Here is a 20,768-nt window from a genome sequence, read left to right as displayed (position 1 = left end):
GTTAAGAATGCTACAGGAACGCTGACCTCCCTGCTCAACCTTTGTTTATGTTTGGCAATTGTCATCTGAAAGAAGGGGGAAAAAAATAATAAATCAAACTTTTCTCAAAACACGTTGCTGGGCAAGGCCAACCGAGCTAGTGAACGCCGCAGTTAGCGGTCTGTAACCCCAGCCACTGCAGCTGAACGGAGGCAGTCAGAATTCAGGAAAAGTGCACTTTTTCATTGTTTGCTCGCTAGCAAGAACAGACACCAGAGTTGTGCACCCTGTGTCTTCTACAGAGACTCTCTCTTCAGAGGTTTTCATCCAGCCACTTTATATAGCTGTTCCTGGTCTGGACGCCCGCAGAGAAATCCGTAGGCCAAATGGTGAATATCATACAGCCATGGAAGCAGTCATCGAAGTGATCGAGCGTGACTTCCACGCCGGCGTTCTCCAAGCGCTTGGCGTACATCACCCCGTCATCTCGCAGGACGTCGTTCTCACAGGTCAGGATGTAAGTCTTTGGCTGCAGCTGCAGAGTTTCGTTTTCTGCAAGGAGTGGGACTGCTCGTACATCGAGCAGCGCTGGTATCTCCTGGATGATTTCAGCCTTGCCCGTGGTTTGTATGACAGGCTTGTAGTTCTTTTTGAACGATGAAGGCAGTAGAGATGTCCAGTTCAAGCGTCCTCTGAAAGACAGAGCTTGGCCAACGTCAAGAGCAGTGTGGTTGTTAATCAGCAGTGAGTGAGCCAAGTCATAATTACCATTGAAATAATCTATCCAATAGTTGATCATGACATAACGAGGAAGAACGGGCATATTCATGTTCTGCTGATAAGAAGGTGTATTGAAGTCAAATGCCTGAAGGACAGGATAAATTAAGGCCTGCAGTTTCGGTCTGATGGTCAAATGCTCATCTTTGCTAAGCTGTGGGAAAAATACAGGATAGAATTTGGATTATGAAGAAAAGAAATGTTACAGTATCAGCCTAGAACTTCATACAAGCAACCGGTCATTTGACAGTTTTTAGGCTGAATTCTGCTCTTACGAAGATAAAGTTGTCTGATCAGCAGCCTGATCTTTTTCTTCTTTTGTAAGGATGGCCATTCAGGCAGACCCAGTATTCTGTCTCCAAGAGAAATCAGTGACAAGTTTTTTGAAAAATGCAAGAAGGAAAAAAAAAACCCAAAAGGTGTAAAGGGGCATTTCTCTAACACAGCGCCCAGTTTTAACAACTGGCAGCTGAAGGACTTCCTGAATCAAAGCAGCTATTCTTGCTTTTAATAGCTTCTCATGAATTTTTCTTCCACAAATTTATCTAATTGTTTTTTAAGCCCATGCAATTTGTTGGCATCCACAGTCTTCTCTAGCAAAGGCTCACCATGTGCAGAAGCACCTCTCTATGTTCGACTTGACCCTGCCATCTGCATTTGATTTGAGCCCATCAATGATACATTTGGTGCCCTCTAATTCTTTTACTGGAAGAATCAGCAAACACTTGTTTTGCCTCATCTTCTACCCAAGCCACACAGTCCTCTATCATATCTCATCTTGTTTAAAAAGAATTATGCATCAGGAAAATGAATTAGGAATGCTTTTTCCAAAACATGGTACTATCATGTTTATCAGTCCTCAGTATTGAAACTTTTACTGTAATTGTCTTATATTAATTTTTTACCCTAATTCAATATTGTCATGATAATTAGTTGTCTGGACATGGTATCTGCTTTCTTATCAGCAATAGTTATGGCAATACAAAAAAGCTAGTAATAATATATCACTCAACCATGAAAAATAATATTACTTGCCCCAGGCTACCTTTGAAATCTTTACTAGATTAGATTCAGATTACATTTAAACTGCAGATACACAAAAGAAATCTCCTTAAAATTGAGAAATGCTACAAGAAGATAACAGAAGAATTAAGCTTCCTTTATTGCCTTTTTTTTATCCTTCGTTTCTATTTGAAAGAAATAAAAACATATTTTCAGAGACAAGCATCTAAAAACAGGAGAGCCAAATTGGTAAGTTACACATGTACCTAGTTACCTACCTAGAAAAATAAAGAATTCACCAGCAAAAGGGGTAAAAGAAGCCATTTAGCTACTTGCTTTTAAAATCTGCCCCATAACAACTCGTAACCATAGTAAGACATTGCAAGCTATGTGATTCATATTGCAATTGACTCATTTTTCGTCTGTAGAGTGACTAGATGCTGGCTTTCCACCACTCTGTCTTTAGGGTTGGCGCACCACCTTGTGATGACGCAGCACAAAAAAAAAAATCTGTCACTGATTTAGGGATTGTCACGGTGTAATACAAAACAGACAGTGGACGTTACCTGCTGACACACAGCAGCTGCCAAATTTCCTCCTGCGCTATCGCCAGAAATTGCAATTCGACTTGGGTCAACTGAATACTTGGCTAAGACATCAGGCTGCAAAAAGTGCTTAGTAGCACGAAGAGCATCATGGAATTGCTCGGGGAAGCACACCTCTGGTACCAGTCTGTATCTACAAAGAAAAGAGATGAGAGACAATTATCACCATCAATGTACCTCTCTTTTAGGATTAACAGGCGCTATCAGGTATTCCTTAATGGCAAATAACTATTTCATTAGGATAGGTATTATGGGAAAAATATGAGATGTGTAATACTTACGTAAGACCTAATCTTATAATTAATGCTCTAATTCTGAAAGATTAATATGAACCTACTAGATATGAATGATACCAAGATAGCATAAAATTGTGCAGCACTTCCCTAGGATTTCCCAACAGAGGACTTCATCATACATTATAAAAACAAATGAATATTTAAACTCCCTTGGCAAGGGAGTCATTACAATCAGGCTCATTTTGATCCAAACCCCTACCTTAACTAGAACAAGACAGAGAAGTCATATATGCCCAACGGATTCCACTGAGCCAAACACCTAAGCAGTTCTGTCTCCAAAATTTTACCTATGCTCAGGAGAGAATGAACCTTGCTACACCTCTGTGCCACGAAATGAACAACAGCCAAGAAGTGAATGCCAATTTGCTCCAATGCAACAGATCCAGTAACTCCTCTCCTTTATTTAGGAATGGAACAGGAATACAGCCACGGTGCAGGTGAGAGACTGAGGCACAGAGAGCAAACAGTCTGCCCAGGAACAGTCAGCAGCTGACGCCCATTCGTGAGATTTTCTTAGTTTCTAAATGACAGTGCAGGAGAAGTCTGTTCGTATTTACTGAATAATTTGTAACCTAAGGGTTGTTACTAGGCTTTATGGTACAAAGCATATCTTCTGTTTGTAGTTTTTCAATCCACAGATTTTACATATTCTCAGTAGAGCCGAGCAAAACAAGCAAAACAAAATCCAGTTTTATGATTCAAAACAGTTTCTTCAGAATTTAAGCTAAAAAAAGTTTCATACGCAGAATAAATTTTAAACTTAGGTTACATGAGAAGTGTTTCAAAGTCCAAATCTGACCTCTATTCAGAAAGTAATTTATATATTGCATCAACTACAAAGGAATATGAGACAGTCCTTTGGGAACTCCTTATAAAGCTGGTAACAGGCTGTGCATCTATCATGAAAGCGAGACTGCAATTAAACCAATGACAAACCTAATTAGTCTTCACTAATTGAGAACAAACACCTTGACTGAGAGATAGAATGGCTAAGGAGAAGAGGTAAACAATAGTTCAGAGCAACAGGCAGAATTACACCACCATAAAACAGAAAATGAGCAATAAGGAACTTTTCAATACTGTGATCACTGCTCGTGTGGAATAACCAACAGCTGCTTTTTTTACTTTTCCTTGTTTCTACTAATAAACAACAAAGAAGTAAAAAAAAAGAAAAAAGAGACCCTTTAAAGTACACTATAAGTATTGGGTGAGTAACTTCAACTCCATATAATTAAGCTGCAATTAGATCACAGAGCTCGGTGTGTAATCAACTGCAGGTGGGAAACTTCAGTAGTTACATCAAGTGATCTGGTTCTCAAAAGAAAATATTGAAGCTGACAATAAGGATGGGAAAAGCACCAATCAAGCTGGAGTCATCCAGGTAATGTAGTTAACTAGTTGTGAGGTTTGTTTACCTTGGAATTGTTCAGCGAGTTAAAAAAGCAGCCCTGCTTCTCTGTTGTCTGGCACCCTGGCAGTCCTCTGCTCTCGAGTGGAGTACAAGGCTTAAGTGAGATGACTGGAACAGTGGGAGACTGAGAGAGCAGCAGGAAACTGCCAGACTGCACAGTGTATTCTGGTTAATGAGCAGGGGTAAAATGGTTTGATAATTTTTATGTGGCAGACCCTTGCTCAATACGACTTGGAAACTGTGGTTTATAGACAGACTTGAGGGGGATTTAATATGTATTTTTAGATACATGTATAAAAACACTATTTTAAATACATAACTTTAAAATACACCTTGCAGCAGTGGGAGTGGCCACTGAGGGTAGGAAAAGTTCCTCTTGCCACATGGGGAGGCATAAAGAAGTGGTTCAGCCTTCCTTCAGGTATATATTATGGCCAAATGTGCTTGGTTTTATTTGACTGTTCTTAAAGTTCACAAGTATTTACAGAATCGTAACTCAGGTTTTAGCTGCACTCCTTACATGCAGATACAATTGCAAGATGCACTAACATTTGCACCTTAGTATTTGTCCAAATGAATCCAGTGCTACTTTTTTTACCCCACACTTCTGCCTTCTAAAATGACCTCTAAAATAATTAGAAACCCAAATGAATTTTTGATACCATTCCAATTTGTTGTAATTTTAAAAGGATAAAAATATCAGACTGGTATAGAGAATTACTGTCCAAGTTAAAGCCTTATACACAAGCCAGCAACAAGGTAAAAGCTAAAAGAACTACGTTATGTACTTCTAACACCTTAAAATTACTTGATCAGTTTTAGATTACTCACTCAACTGAGACAACTACAGCATTGAGAGATTCAGCCATGATTCTGCAGAGATTGTTATAAAGGCTTGTTCCTGGAATGAAAGGACATGGTGTTAGGGACATACAAGACTGCTTATGTCAATATTCACAAAGCTGTACATAAGCTTTCTGAGAAAATATAAAGACAATACAAACACGAGCAAAGTAAACGAGATCAGCTTGCAATAGATGCGTGTGCCAAATACGTACTGTAGCAGAAGGAACATAACTCAGCCTTGTGAAGTCCTGCAGTCTAATGCCTTCGTTCTTATCTGTTTCTTGGTGACTTGGGGCACGTCATTTCACCCACCTATCACTACTTTCTCGGTTGGGCAAAATTTAAAGTACCCAGTGGCTTGGGGGCATTAGCATCCAGAGACAGTTATCGCTGTATGAGTCACTGCTTGTTGTTCATTTTTTTATAGCATGCGTTGCTTTGATTCAAATGAGTTGCCCTATTACCATCAACTGAACTACTCATTTAAGGGAGGATTAATCACAGCTATCCTATTTATCAGTGGGCAGATCTCCTTTAATTTTATTCCTTTCCAGTTACTTAATCGCTGGTTCCTGGTACTATAAAATACACTAAGACACTAAGCGTTTTCTAAAGTATCTAGTTTTAGAATTTAATATTTAGCTGTAACATTTGTGCCATTAACTTCCGCATCTTGCACTCAAGGACAACCTCTGACGTACCTGAATTATAGTCATCCAAATAAAAGCACGGTGATTTAATATAAACTTTTTGCACAACAAGAGTCATATGCAAATAGTTACAGAACAAACGAGCTGGGCAGGACACTAACAAACATCCCTTGGGCAGGCCTAAGAAAACCCGTCTCAAAGCACAATTCCTCTGTAGAAAGAGGAGCAAAATCTTGAACTGCTATAGGATTGCAGGACAAAGAGACTGGGATTTCCAAAGGCACGTGAAGGCCAGACTTTAAAGGTACTTAGGAACCTAAGTCTCACTTAAATCATGGTCTAAGTGACTTATACATGCCTAGTCCAAATGCAACCAGTATAGTCTTTGTTTTAGAACACTTTGGAAAACCCCATTAATGTTCTTTTTCTACAGATGAAGTCACGGAATGCATCACGGCTGTACAGACTTCATGATGTCATGGGAGCAATGGAGAAGGGAAAGAGGGAAGACTCCTATCGGATCTTGAAGCAACCACAAGAACCACACAACCTTTCTCCTCTCAAGGCTTTTCTCCTCCAGTATGACGTGGGAGGATCAGTGGTTAGCTTATTGTTGTCTATAGCTGTACCTTACTTCCTCTGATCGTGTTTGTTGCTTCCAAGTGAATTGGAGTAAATATCATTAATTTCCAAGGTAATTTCTGCTAGTTGTGGCAGTGGTCCCCTAAGGGGTGGGACAGACCAGGGGAGGGCAACCCACCTCCACCCGTTTCCTTCATCGTGCTGCCCGTTGCCTGTGACCAGCAGCAGGTATTCCCAAGCGTTACTTCAGAGCCGAACCGAAGATGATACATGCAGCCCACTCTTCTACTAATTTTTGTGTGGAAATGGGGCAAAACCCTTACACGTAGTCGCTGGATCCTGATCACCAACGACCGACATTTGCACATGACCACAGAAAACGGGGGACTGGCCCAAACAGCTCATCCAGGCATCCCAGGAATTGAAACAATAAGCTATTTTGTCCTCTCAGGATGTAACAAAATTAACCTTTTGGTCCTTTTACAGCTCATGTGCAGATAAGATATGCATTTTTGCTGCGTGTTCATGATTATTTTTTCCTTCTCCCTCCTTCAAGCTGATCTACCAGAGTGGAGACAGTTACTTCTGAATTCAGGTATATCTTAGCAAAATTGTCATCCCTGGCAGGAAAAATAGCTTTTGGTGACTCCTGCTACGAGAAAACCAGACCAGAATCCTATTTACTGGCAGACACATACTTGCACTTGCCAAGGCCCAGCCCCCTCCATGGATGTAAACAACGCTGCGCTTGAGCCTTTCATCTCGCTTCGCAGGAGGTTCAAACACTCTGACTTCCACACCATCAAAAACAGCATCCGTGATGTTAATGTCTTCAGAGGAGACAGACTTCAGCTTGTCAAAGGTACAAATCAAATAATTCAGAACTATCAAGTGATGGCTGAGTCTCAGATAGTGAATCAGGTGACACTAGGGGGGAGGAAAAAAAAAAAAAAGGAAGGAAAAAAAAAAGGAGATTTTGTTACTTCAGAGCATATCATATGATACTGCCTTGATGTTTAATGCAACCGCCTTCAAAGGGCAGGTCCTATATGAAAACGAATATAGATACTTAGAATATTCACTGGAAAATTAATGATGAAAGACCTCTAATGCTTTTAAAGCTGTATGAAAACAAAACCTTGCCCATGAAAGATTCTCTGTTGTCAAAATAAATCAAACCACGAGCACCACGTGGATTAAGACAACCGTGAACGAGTACTCAGATCCTTGCCTTTGAAAGATACCTCTGAAAGGAGACGAACCTCACCAGCGTGCTCCATTACGGGACTTGTGAAGCTCCTCAGACCAGGGCCAGCAGAGGGCAATACCACACAGGCAAAGTTTCTGTGGTGGTAAGGTATCAAAAATGGAAAGTACTTCTTTTGTTCCACCCCAAAGCATAGGTCTTTCCACTTTGGAATTAAGAAAGTTCTCAAGGATTGCAAAGAAATTTGAAAGCAGGAATGGTCTTAAAGGAATATAATGGTTGTCTACTGGCTTGCCCTGTAGCTACCTGCTGAACTGAGAAGGATCTGAAACACTATCCAAGAACCACGGCAGGTTACCAATTTGTCTTTTCCAACCCGAGACTGAAGTATGTTACTTTTTTTTTGTGGGGGTAAAACACTAGGAAAATGAAGAATGATCTGATCTTTCTGTCCCCTTACGGTACAAGGAGAGAGATTTTATCTCCTTTGGCTATTCAGGATTTTTATTTTCATGTTTATTTTTTAAACTTTGCCCTGAATAGATTAAAGACCTGTTTCTCTCAGCAAACAGTCCTGGGACCCAAGGCACTCCTCCAGCCTCAACAGTCACGACCTGCTCCCCACATATGACCTGCACGCTATTTGTAGTGCATACTTGTTCCCATTCCCTAGATGGTGCAGAAGGGGTGGCACGGGGTGAGCCAAAGGCCTGCAGGGACTACTATGTCCAGACTGGCCATTAAAAAGAAGTAGTGGGGGGTCTTTCTCCTTTTGCAAAGTTCATCTCTGACCTAGTGATGAAGGTTAGAAATTGGATACTCAGCTAAGCCTTTTTTATAACTTTCTCAGTTAAGGCAATGGAGTTGGGAGGGAAAATTAATACATATATCTAACATACACCTGTAGGAACACTACCGTAAGGAAAACTGTCAGCTGTGACTTTTTATTTTATGTACAGGTACCAAATACTTGGAATAAGAAGTGTACGTGACCACGTTACTGTTTTAATTCTGCTAGTACCACTAGTGCAGTGCAAACCTGCCCGTGTGAATGAAAGCTGCTGGCACCCGAGGGAGGAGGGTCACCCAGGTACTGGTCTAACCACATTCACGTTGGGAAGTACAGATAGTTGCCATAGTTTAACCCGTCCAAAAACGAAGTGGCAGCAAGTCTGGTTCCTCGTGACAGCCATGATTTTGCAAGTAAGAGTTTCACAGTCTCTTTCTGGTTTCTATTATCTGCTCAGGAGGACAGCTGTTTCACTTGCTTGACTTGGGTTTCTTTACCGTACTTCTGCAGTACCCTTTTTGCAGCCACTTTCAGTGCCAACTTTCAGCTTCTCTGTCAGGAGCAACTGCTCATAGCAAAGGAAGGGCTAATGGAGGTAAACGCACAGCTCCGGAGAAAAAGCGAATTTTGAAGCATTCAGCAGCATTCATGCCAAAGAAGATCTGTCTCCTTAGGTCTGTAATCCCAGCTCCTTCCATGAAACTTTCTAATCTGTCAGCATTAGTTTGAATGTAAAAAAGATGAAATACTGGCTTTCAGTCAGGTGCTGTACAGAAAAGGCCCTGCACAGCCCCACTTTCACTGCAGATTGCTGTAGAAAAAAAGACAAGAAAAAAATCTATGCCAAATACAACGGGCTGCTACATGAGCGGGGAGAGGAATCCACTTCCAAACTAAAAAATCGCAAAAATTACTTTATTTTCTTGCTTTAGCTTGTGGTAATGTCACCCTGCTGAGATAGTTTGGTGGGAATCCAAATTTTAAAATGTTTGCTGCTTTTGGGATTGAATATAATTTCTTTATACTGCAAGGCTTTTCTCTGGGAGAAGAAACACAAAGTATCCACCCAGCGGGAAGAAATGCTGAATTCACAAGGCTGTTTGTATCTCTGAATTTCAGATTGTGCTTTTCTCCCACTGTTACTTGAAAACTCCCACAGGAAAACCCAGTTTGAAATCTGAAGAGCAATACATCTATTAATAATTTGGCATACAATTTGTTGGGCTGCCACTGATGTAACCAGCTAAAGATCTGATCCTCCCTGTGCCCCATGGATGTTCCCGGGGAAGGTAACCACTGGGAAACCATTTCAGAAATACTGCCAGGGAAAACAATGTTTTTGTAGATTTTTTTTAGCCTGACTGTTCTGCAACAGACATCCCATTTTAGTTTTCTCCCACTTCAGTTCACATTCTTCGCAGACGAGATTACCACATGTTCCCTGGAATCAGAAATGTTTTATTTTCAAGGCTAGTTAGTGTTGTTTACCAAGAACTGTTTTGCCCTGTTCTTTAAGCCGCAGAGCACCGTGGCCATCTGCAGGTTATCACACACTTGCATGCCTGCCTTTCCCTATAATAGACCACTCTTTCCAAGAACCCAAAAACCTGGAAGAGATGCTTTGTACATCAGGGCACAAAAGCAACAGTCCTAATTTTTTTGTTAGGCATAAGCAGTTTTTTTGCCAAGCACTTATCAGTCAGATTCTCTGTAAATATATCTATCTAATCAGCCTATTTGCTTATCATTTATAAGGCATCAGGATTGCACTTTTTGCTGGCAAAGAGCTAGTCTTGTCCAAAGTTCTTACAAATAAAATTCTTAGATTTTTTTTTTCTTTACAAATAAATATTTAAAATAGATATATAATATCTTATCTCTCTGTAATGTAACTACTGGCACAAGAACTATTGCAACAGGTCGCGTTCAGACCGTACACAAAGGCAGCGCACCTCTGAAGCCAAGCCGAACGCATCAGCCGCTCCCACTGCCTTTGCAGCTGGTCAGACCCAAGGGCCCTTTCAGGCCTCAGCGGGATCAGGAATTAAGCAAACCACTAAGGCTCTTTTTTCGTGCAACACTACCCAGGACTGAGCCAAATCTCACTCATGACTCAAAGGAGTAATGATGCTGGAACTGGGAGACTGAACTAAGACTAAACTTCCACCTTAAAAGATGCAGATGCTATCACCAATTCTGGCATCGCTTTGCAAAACACATTCCTGTTACATAAGAGTCCAAAACGCCAACTACGACGTCTGCAGTCAATAACAGAGATTAGCGAAGAATAAACAGGGATCATTTCCCCATTTAGCTGTGTGCAAAACGTTGTTTTGTGTGCATTTCAGGCAGTTTATCCCGCTTAAAGGTGAATGTCTATTTTCTTTTATTTTACAGAACCTTTCCTTAATGCAGGTGCATTATTGCCCAGTGAAGAATATGTATTTTTAACGCTGTTATACACAGACAGTCTTCAAAGACAAGCGCTCTTAGTTTTATGAATTTCCTTTAGACCTGAAAAGAAGCCAAGAAGACTGTTTACAGTTTATTAATTAGAAGCAGAAACTAGGTTACATTTTAATGTAAGGCTTTGTGCACATACCTATTCATCCATGATGATCTGCTTTTACACTGGATAGAGACAAATGTTATCTGTTACTGCAAACAGGACTTCCAGCGTGGCTGATGTCCCACACCCTAGATTTTATTCCGAAAGCAAGTGAGTGGCAGAGAAGCATGAAGGAATTGCTTGGCTGATGAGGAAAAACATGAGGATAGTTTTCTCCCCTGTACAGCTGCCCCCCTTCTTCCATAAACGTCTGTCTGATGGCCTCTATACCAACCCATTTGTCCTTCCAAACCTCTGCTAACAGCTGTCCCAGTTCCAAAAAATCCCTCCTTCCTTGCCATGCACCAGAATAGCAAGTATCTTGACAGCGGTGTTCAGAAATAACTCATTTCAAAGGGCTTATTAAATAAACACGTGCTGCTCTCTTTACTCCGACGAGGGAGAGTGGCTGGGGGAAGAAGAGAAAACGCCTGTATCAATCCTGCTGTTAACAGCAGAATTATGAAATGTTGCTTTAGCCGCTTCTTGACAGACACCGAGTAAAATGATACCTACGGTTTAAACTGTGGCTCAATCCCATAATTAATTTCATGTGGTTGTCCAATTTTCAGTGAAGCAGAGTTCTGATGCACCTGTACGTATATGTACGTACCCAGGTTTTAATTTCTGATCTAAAATTGTGTTACATCACAGGTTTCTGTAAAAATGCCACCATGTCCCATTTTGAGACAGGTGAGAGAAGCAAATTACTCTCATTCTCAGTTGAGTACTTTACATCAATTCATTAATATTATTAAAACCTAAGTTTCCTTGTTTTCATTCCCGGGCAGCACAGGACATTAAAGAGGGCATGGGAACAAGGCTCTGAAAACCCAGCTCAGTCTCCAGCTCTGACACTGGAATTTTTGTGACCTCGGATAAGGCACTTCATCTCTTCCTAGCTCTGTACCCCACAAATTAAGATTAGGATAAGAGTACCGGTCGCCTTCTGTGGTGTGTTTTGAAACCTACTTACCGAAACGGACCGATTAAGCATTATGCATTTTTTTAACCATGTGATTGCACTTGAACATTTGTTGAAGCACCTCATGCTGAGCCAGGAAACTAAGTCAGTCCCAAGCTTGCAAAAACATTTGTAGCTGACTGGGACAAAACTCTACATGGAAATGCAAAACCTTATAATTAGTACACCGAAAGCCAGTAACAACCTTACTGTTTTATTGGTAGTGATTATCAACGCACTGAGAAAACAAACACACTATCCCTAACGAGAAAATGTCATCCTTAATTGTCAGTCTTCACAAATTGATTTCAAAATAATAGATTTATTTGAAGCACATGAAGTTTGTTTCATGCTCTTGGAAAAAAGGGTTACAGTAGATTTCAGAGATTTTAAAATCAGAAATGTACTTCTGTCTGCTATCAAACCTACAAAGGAAAGTAATAAATAGGAAGCTGAAAATACATTCAGAAGTGGGTGAAAGTTCAATGGTCACATTTGAAGAAATGTTAAACCACTTGGCCTTGCAATAGCTGGAAGAGGGAGAAAGGGGAAGCTGAGCTCTACAAAAGGACATACACTTTATTTTATATACACACACAAAAGCTGTCTAACAAAGTATATACTCAAGCTTAACCTCTAAAATCCTAGCTTCAGTTCACACAGCTCCTTCTTAATGGCAGTCATTTATTCCTGACTTTGTACTGTCTTTCAGTATTGGAAAGACTTTCTGAATGCTTGGAAAGCACCTTCTCTTTCTGGAAATGGATGTCCCAAAGCTTACCTGTTGTGTGATTCGGGGCACCTTTAACACCTCACTTCTTTCATGCTTCTGTGTAAAACTCTCTTGTTCCTCCCTTTGTTTTGTAGGCTATGTTACAGGAATCGTTACTTCTGTACTAATTTTTCTCACTATAGAAGTTTGTATTTCTAAGGCCAGACATGTAAACAACTAAGAAATTACCACTTCCCCCTAACGAAGACTTCCTCACCCCAGAGAGCCGGGATGGATGTGGGCACCTCAGCCCTGCCTCCTGGTTTGCTCCAGCTGCCACCCGGGCAGGCTCTGTCCTGCCAGCTCCTCTTGGGATTACGACCTCCAGAATATCCCAAAAGAGACACCCTTCAGCCTCCAAGCTAGAGGCCCCAGAATTCATCTGACTATGGCCCAACATACCACATCAACAAACTGAATGTGTACATAAGCCAACAGCAATAGACATACATATAGTCATAGTCACATGATTGCCTAAAGATAGGTGTCCTTCAGCTAGAGATTATGGCCTTGATTCAGGTGTTTCTGGCTGAGCTGTTATGATGCATTTTGCAGGCAGTGTGCTGGGGGGGGCATCATGTACGGATGAATTTGGTCAAGGTGAGCACTCGCTGCTCAGTTACTTGAGTTAACAACAAGGAGCAAGCGAATGTCAAGCCATAGATTTTACTGAAGCTACTGTAAGCCATGTCTGTGTAATTTTCATAGCAGACATGTGGGAGGGTATGCAAGCAAACAGATTTTATCCTTTCATCCTAGATATGTTTTCATTCAGTGATAACGTTTGCACCACGAGAAGATGCCCCAGCAGCTCAGATGAGTGGTCTATCTACTCACAGACTCTGTCTCCAACAGTGGCAACCAGAGAAGCTATTCAGGCGGAATATACAAGTCTGGACACTGTGTGGTCCACTCCCCTCATGCTTGCCAGCACCCACAATCATTGTATTAGGGACACAAAAGGTACATTCCCATCTAGTCCTTTTGGTATCTATTTATGGGCCCTATTAATTCATTTAATCCCTTTTTGAATATGCTGATGCTCTCATCCACTCAAAGTACAAGTTTTTGTACATTTCAGAACTAACTTAGTAAAATGAAATGTTGCTAGGAAATTTAAAAAAAAAAAAAAAAAAATCATCACTTTCACATACATGTTACCTTACATCAGGCCTGACCACAACTGGTCAGTCCTTGTAAAAGATCAGACCGTTCTAGAAGAAAATAGAGTTCACCGATAAGGCTATTATGAGAAAATTTGTGATCTCTGAACCGTTTCATATCAGCATACAACCACTGGCAGAAAAATGTTGTTGAGGAGACATCATAAAGTGACACAACTGTCACCTGTGTCTTGTGACGAAACCAAGCATTCAGAGAGTTTTGTTTAGTGATACGATTCCAAATCCAGGCAGTGCAATATCTGAGGGAGCTTCCCTGTGTCTCCTTTCCCTGAGGCATACTTAATGTAACAGAATAAAAAACATTTTTTTTTTTTTATCTGCCAGTTGTAAACCAGACTAAACCCCATCTACCAAGTCCTGAACCACAAAACCCTAAAGAGAAGATTGGATGCCGGCTGTACCAAAAAGCACCCGCTTGATTTACCGATCGGGACGAAATCACGAGCAGCCTGAGGCGACCCTGCCCGGAGCTGCCCGCTGCCTTCACCTCGGCAGGCAGAGCATCGCCCCTCAACCGGGCTCCATCTTGCTCTCCTGGGTGCGGTACCGACCCGGTACCGCGGGGACCGCTCCCAGCTCCGGCCCGCTCCGGGCGCGGGTGTCAGCAGTGTCCGGCCCGCCCCCGCCGCCCGGCTCCAACTACAGAACCGCGGTTCTCCGGACGGGCCGGGTCCCCCTCGGGCCGCAGGGACCCCGGGCCAGGCCCGGCAGCACTGGGCGGGCCGCGGAGGTCGCCGCTCCCGCTGCGCGGATGCCCGAGGCGCGCTCCTCCGGGGCGGCCACCGCAACCCGCGGGCGCGGCCGCCGCTTCCAGCCTCCAACCCAGCCCGGGGCAGGTCTGTCCGCCTCTCCGGAGCCGGGACCGGGGCCGGGTCGCCGCCTTACCGTCTGCTGCACTGCCCGGAAGGTGGCATCCAGCAGCATCAGCTTCCAGGGGTCCGACACGGTGCCGGGCAGCGGCAGGTACACGTAGTAGGCGGCCAGGGCGGCCAGCGCCGTCAGCAGCACCCAGGCGGCCCGCATCCCGGCCGCCACCCCCCGCCGCGCTGCGCGGGGCCGCCTCGCCGCGGCTCCGCCTCGCCGCGGCTCCCCGCGGGGCGCGGAGCGGAGCGCACCGCCCCGGGGCCGGCCTCCCCCGGAGGAAGTGCCGGCGTTTCCGTCCCCGGCCCGCCGGCCGTGTGCCAGCAACCGGCTGGCGTTGGCCTTAACTGCGCCTCGCCTCCGCGCCCGCGCAGCGCCGCCCCGCCCGCCGCGGGGTCCGCCCGAGCGCCCGCCCGCCGGGGAGGCCGCTCCGCGGAGCTCGCCGCGTCTCTCGGCGGGGGGGACGCTTCGCAGCCGCCGCCCCTGAGGGAAGGGCCGGCCGGGGTTCGGCGGGCTGCGGTCCGCACGGCTGCCCGCGGTCCCTCAGGGGAAGGGGCTGTGCCTGGCCTCGCCGGTCCGGCCTCGCCCCGCCGGGCCACACGAGGCCGCCTGGCCCAGGGCCGTGGGCGGACGGAGCTCCTCCGTGGTGCGCTGGGCCGCCCGAGGCCACCCAAGTCTGCGGTGCCTCCTTCGGCCTCCCCTTACCCACACCCAGGCCCGCAGCCCTTTGTCCGCCTCGGGGTGGCCAAAGCATCCGTGTGGTTTTGGGGGGCAGACGCGGCGGCAGCGAGCCCGGCCCATGCACAAACCCCACCGGCTTCCATTTTGAGGGGCTGTAACGCCAGAAGACGTGCACGGTGGCAGCTCTTGGCTGACGGAACGCGAACATCGGTGTTCAGGCAGTTTGTCCTTCTCCACTGAGCCCAGAGGCTGTGACGGTGAGATGGCGGTACCGGGGATCGATCCCTGTCAATCCCGGAGGATCCCAGATCCAGCGTGTTTCCAGGAGGAACTTGGGGACATCCTTATTTTAGCTTAACAAACCATAGTTTCCAACTTAACACATCACAAAACAGTTCCAGAAAGACTGTTTTTTCTTAAGTATGTAGATTCCGTAATTTTATTTTGGACAGGGAATTTGTTGGTTTGTGTCGTTTTGTTTTGTTTTTAGACCCTGGCTCAGTAACAAATTTTGCTTTAACGAAGGAACATTTCTTGTACCTTAGGCAGGAGAATTTTCTAAATAGGTCTTTTTCATCCCCAACATGCAAGAAATATAAACACTGTAGAGTTCTGCCTTGACACAAATGACTACTTAATACTGAGTCACAGTCCAATTTTCAGCAAATTAAAATATTTATTTCAATAGCCAGATTCAGATGCATTATGAATCTTAATGCACAAAAAAGAACCTTTTTTCCTAAGAACAGCAGATGGAGTTTCTGTAATTTTCAGTCAGTTTTGAGTAGACTACGGATGTGAAAGGGCTGTAAGGAAAAGAGCTTTGTCAAGAAAGCAGCACAAGGTGACGTTCCTCAAGTCTCAAGCTTTTTATACCGAGTATAATCTGTATGATTTTGTGCTCACACCTTCTCTTTTACCTCGTGCGCTGCTCCTCTGCCCCTTGGCTTTGCATACTCCCACTCCCTTGCTTTCCCAAGCATCTGCCCTGAAATTCCACACCCAGGATCCTTGAGCACAGTAATTTGTACCTGTCTCTTTCAACAAAAATCATTGTTCCCAAACCTCTGCAAAACTGGGTCTAGCCCCACTCCTCTCTCGTCTACTTATCTCTTCAAAAGAGATAAAGAGGCTGGATGGAATTTTTCTGAGGTTTCTCACATTCTCACTGACCCCCACGTACATCTTGTCCTTGATGTCCCCCCCTTCCTCACATCTTGAAAGCTACTGCTGCGGCTGAGCTGAATCAATAGCTCTTTAAGGAATCTGTTTTTTTTTTTTTTCCAGGTGCTTATAAGGAAGTCAGTCGGTTGAAAAAACAATTTTTTTCTAGGGTCTGAGAAAGATTCCTTTCTTAATTAAAAAAAAAAAAATCAATTAAACCCCAAGATGCTTGGGGACGAGCAGTCTACCTACGTAAACTCACACCCTGAAGCCAAGAAATGGTTGCTAGAAAGCCAACTTGCAGCGACAATGCAGGCACCAAGGTCTCCTTCAGGCCTCTCGGGGTCCCACCAGGTCTTCTGATGTGTCCTCACTGTCTTTTTCCACGAGGTGTGAGCCCCCTGCTCCCACAAAGCCGATGCGACAGCATTCACTTCATGATTTCATCTCCTGAACTTTCTCCCTGTGGGTGTTACTGAGAGACGAAACTACTTAATCGCTAAGTAAGTGTTATATTCCTGGGTGATCGGTGTCTGGGTAACTGGAGGGAACAGCAAGTTTCAGCCGCATGTTACATTTTACAAACCAAAACCCAGTAGTTTCTCTTTCAGAGCCTTTTATGAGAAAAGCACTTAGATTTTTGAATGTCAGACGTATAAAGAATAGTAATTATTTTTTGTCATCAGTCCTGATCTAAACTTTAGTGAGGATAAATGCACTCGATTAAAAAAACATTTAGCCACTTAAGTGATTACTACCTAAAATTTGTCTGTCAGTCCCAGGAAGGATAGCTTAAGATTGTCCTCGCTACTTTCTGAGTTGTAGATTTCCAAGTACGTTCCAAAAATGGCTAATGCCCCAGCCACTCTCCATATGGGTAGTGAGCCTGGACTTAGGTACTGAATGTTTAGGTATCACTTACATTCTTTTTAAACCTTTAACTGAGAAGTGATGCACGTATCACCCGTTAATCCTCAGCCCCGACAAATATGCTTCTCCTGTCTTTGCAGGCACAACATTTTGTGTAGATTTTTTGAGGAGCTAGAGGTTAAGTGGAAATTAATGTACAATCACCAATGTATCTTCCAGAAACTATGCTGCAGAAATAACATTGACTCTAATACTGCAGGTCTGAACCTGGGAGAAACCTGGTCCCTGGTTCAGGGTGTGAGGGAAACTGAAGAATTTGGCTGAGAAGGGCTTTGTAAGAGTGCAAAGAAAGAACAGGGGAAAAAACAGTGAAGGTTGGCCTGGCCTGGAACTGCAAATGGTGGCCCAAACTGGTGCTTCAAGGTGACAAAAAGACCTTGGGTTAGGCTGTGTTTTGACTTTTAAGTCATTGTTGTAATTACTGTGTATGAAATAAAGTAATTGCAGGACTGTGCAGTAATTGGCTGACTCAAGTGTCAAAACTGAAATGACCTCCTTGGTTTCCAGGCTGTTATTCTGAAATCTTTTCCTCAAAAAAACAGGCTTACCCGTCCCTCATCAGCAAATCTTTATTCACATAAACAACACTTTCTGTCATCTTCTTCTGCTTTTTCCTATTCTGTTTTTCTTCTGCATCATAAGAAGTCAATGGACTCTTACTGGCCCTAATGGCTGCTGGATCAGTCATGAAAATGCCAGAACTAATAAAAGTAAGTAAGCTCTAAGAACTCCATCTGGCATATAAGAATTTAGCATACAATAGAAAATTCTAGAAATAGAAAATGTTATCTCTCACTATTTTCACATGGAGCCAGCGAGACATGATGCTAAACCAGGTTTCAGAGATGCTGAGCCCCTACGAAGGGATTCCTTTCCAGACCCGTAAACTTTATTGTAAGAGAAAATTAAAAAAGGAAGAAAGCACTTGGCGTAATTAACATGCTTTGGGGTTGGTGCCATTGAGTCAGCTGGTTGACTTTTGCCTTGACCAGTGACATTTTCTCCTGCCAGCTCTTTCCCTTGTTTCCTATAAACCCATTGTTCTCCCAACTCAGCGTAACGCATGCGCACCAATATCCTCGGCAAGGCAGAGCTTGCCGAATTATTCATAGCATTAACGTTTTTATGGTGGCCACAGTAATTATTTATCCTCCCCTTCGCGCCCCAAAGGCGGTCTGAAGGACAGCTGTGCCCTGCAGAGCCCACGACGTGGCGGCGCGGCTCAGGACACGGTGCGGGGAGCGGCGGCAGCCAGGCCCGGCGGGCTGAGGGGAGCCGAGCCGCGGGCCCAGCCCTCCCGCCCACGCTGCGGCCGTTAAAGCGCTAGCCCCGTGCGGGCACGGGACAGCTGTCAAAGCGGCGCCGGAGCTCCCCGGCAGCGGCCCGCCCCGGCCGGCAGCCGGACAGCGCCTCAGAGCGCCGGCCGCCCGCGGCCGCCTTCCCCGCGCCGCCGCCTTCCCCGCGCCGCCGCCTTCCCCCCGCCGCCGCCTTCCCCCCGCCGCCGCCTTCCCCCCGCCGCCGCCTTCCCCCCGCCGCCGCCTTCCCCCCGCCGCCGCCTTCCCCGCGCCGCCGCTGCATCCGGGCCTCTCCCCCGCGGCCGTTGGAAGCGTTCGAAACCCTCCAGCGGCCAATCAGCGCAGAGCGCCCCCACCCATCCAGCAGCCTGCTCTCGGGTACCGCAACAACGCCTGTTCGTCTGCCCAGGAAACCTCCCGCTGCCAATGGGAGACGGCTAAGCTGTGAGCGGCAGGTGCAGCACCCAATCAGAGAAGGAAGAAGTGGAAGGGCTGTCCAAAAAGGGCGGGGAAGGAGGCGGGACATCTCGGAGAGATGCCGAGTGAGGTGGCGGCTTACAGAGGGGCGGTGGTGCCGGCAGCCAATGCGCGGCGCACTTAGTGCGGCGGCTCGCTTTTTGAATCGGTGGTGGCGGCCGCTCATGGCGGAGGTTGTTTTTGCGGTCAGCGGCAGGTGGCATTGGCGGTGAGCGGGGCCGGGGCCGGGGCCGGGGCCGGGGCCGGGGCCGGGGCCGGGGCCGGGGCCGGGGCCGGGGCCGCTAGCGGTGGGTGCGGGGAGCCGGCTTGGGGCGGGGCCGGCTGAGGGGGGCCGAGGGTTGTGTCCATGGCACCTGTGAGAGCGGGGGGGCCTCTCGGGGCAGCCCCGCCGCTCAGCGCCGCTGCGGGCCCTCTTTAGCCTCCAGCGGTCTCCTCTGGGCAGAGCGGAGGCTCAGGCCCGCGGGCACCTGCTGGCTCCTGAGGGGCGGGCAGCTGGCGGTATCCGATCTTGCCTCCGGCCCCCTCCCAGCAGGGCAGCTTGGTCGCACTCCTGAGTGGTTGCTCGGGAGGGAAAAGGGCAACACGGGAAGCTTTTTAATGTCGTCACCTTGCTTTAGATAACATATTTTAACGTGTGGATGTTTTGTGACCTTCAGGCTTTCCACAAACTTTTGGGAGTCATTTGTAAGTGTAATGCTGTAAGGGCCTTCAGGTCTGCCTGAATCCTGTTGTGATGGTGTTCTGCCTCTTGTTCTTTTTTATGTGAGGGGAAACGGTTATGTTCACATCTCCTGTGTGCTGTTCTCTACTGTATCTTGGCACTCTCAGTGTGTAAGTCTAGTGACTACTATTATGTGATTAATTAATTTATATGTGACCGTTAAAACAGGGATTTTTTTTTTTTAATACACCCAGAATGGAACCCCATAAATAAATAAGTTGGAAAAGCCATAAAGAAAATCGGTGCCCAGCCCAAAGTATGGGCTTCTCCCAAATATACTCTGAAGTTCTCTGTAAGTGTGTGTTCATATATGTGTTATTAGGTATAGCAGCAGCATGACAGGAATTGTAGCAATGTCTCAGACTTTTTAAAAATAACCTGTGGGATTTAAACGTAGTGGTACTCTTAACTGGAGGGTTCTTTTGGTCTGATTTTACGTATAACTGCCTGTGTGGGAATCATGATTAACAATATGGTTTGAATCTTTCAAGATTATGCTTCCCTCCACCCTCACCGCCAAAGAAGGTTTAATTGTATAACAGTTCTCAGTGGTATCTTTCTTACCTTCTGAACAGGTGATTCCTAAAGACTCTTTCTGGTTAAAGTTACTTTCTGCTCTTGCTAGGTCTCAAGCTATTCTGAGAGAAACTAGCTGGGTGACTGGGACTCACTGCTAGGAAACTTAATTTTGTGGAGTCTGCACAGCTGTGTGTGACATTAAAATTGCACCTAAGGTAGCAATTTTGATAACTGAATGTGCCTAGAATTATGATAGATTTTTAGTGTCGACTTACTGCTCTTTGCTATATTAGGAACTTACTTGATGTGTTATGAAGACGTGAATCCTGTCCAAGAGTCTCAAACATGATTTCCTAAACTCTAGAAGATGAACTCTTTTCTATAATGCTATTATGCCAAAACACCCATTGTTTTTTGTCTTCTGATTTTTACTTTGCTATGTAATTG

General features: G+C 45.1%; 1 protein-coding gene across 2 annotated transcripts; it reads right to left on the bottom strand.

Annotated features, from left to right (window-relative positions):
• Positions 1–276: 276 nt before the first annotated feature.
• On the bottom strand, positions 277–14,696 carry NCEH1 (neutral cholesterol ester hydrolase 1). Of its 2 annotated transcripts, none has more exons than XM_086468212.1 (5): positions 14,559–14,696; positions 6,847–7,075; positions 4,902–4,971; positions 2,320–2,496; positions 277–905 (listed from the first exon to the last, which is right to left on the bottom strand). In XM_086468212.1, the coding sequence occupies exons 1-5, from the start codon at positions 14,694–14,696 to the stop codon at positions 293–295; spliced, it is 1,227 nt and encodes a 408-aa protein (XP_086324338.1). In that variant the 3' UTR covers positions 277–292. The 2 variants fall into 2 exon arrangements, with proteins under 2 accessions (XP_086324338.1, XP_086324339.1); XM_086468213.1 differs by having other exon boundaries at positions 277–910; positions 2,325–2,496.
• Between the last annotated feature and the right edge of the window lie 6,072 nt (positions 14,697–20,768).

This window comes from Leptosomus discolor, chromosome 7 (assembly GCF_034619465.1).
Source record: "Leptosomus discolor isolate bLepDis1 chromosome 7, bLepDis1.hap2, whole genome shotgun sequence".
Lineage (NCBI taxonomy): Eukaryota > Metazoa > Chordata > Aves > Leptosomiformes > Leptosomidae > Leptosomus > Leptosomus discolor.
The sequence above is the reverse complement of the archived record's forward strand: the minus strand, read 5'-3'. Positions and strand labels throughout refer to the sequence as shown.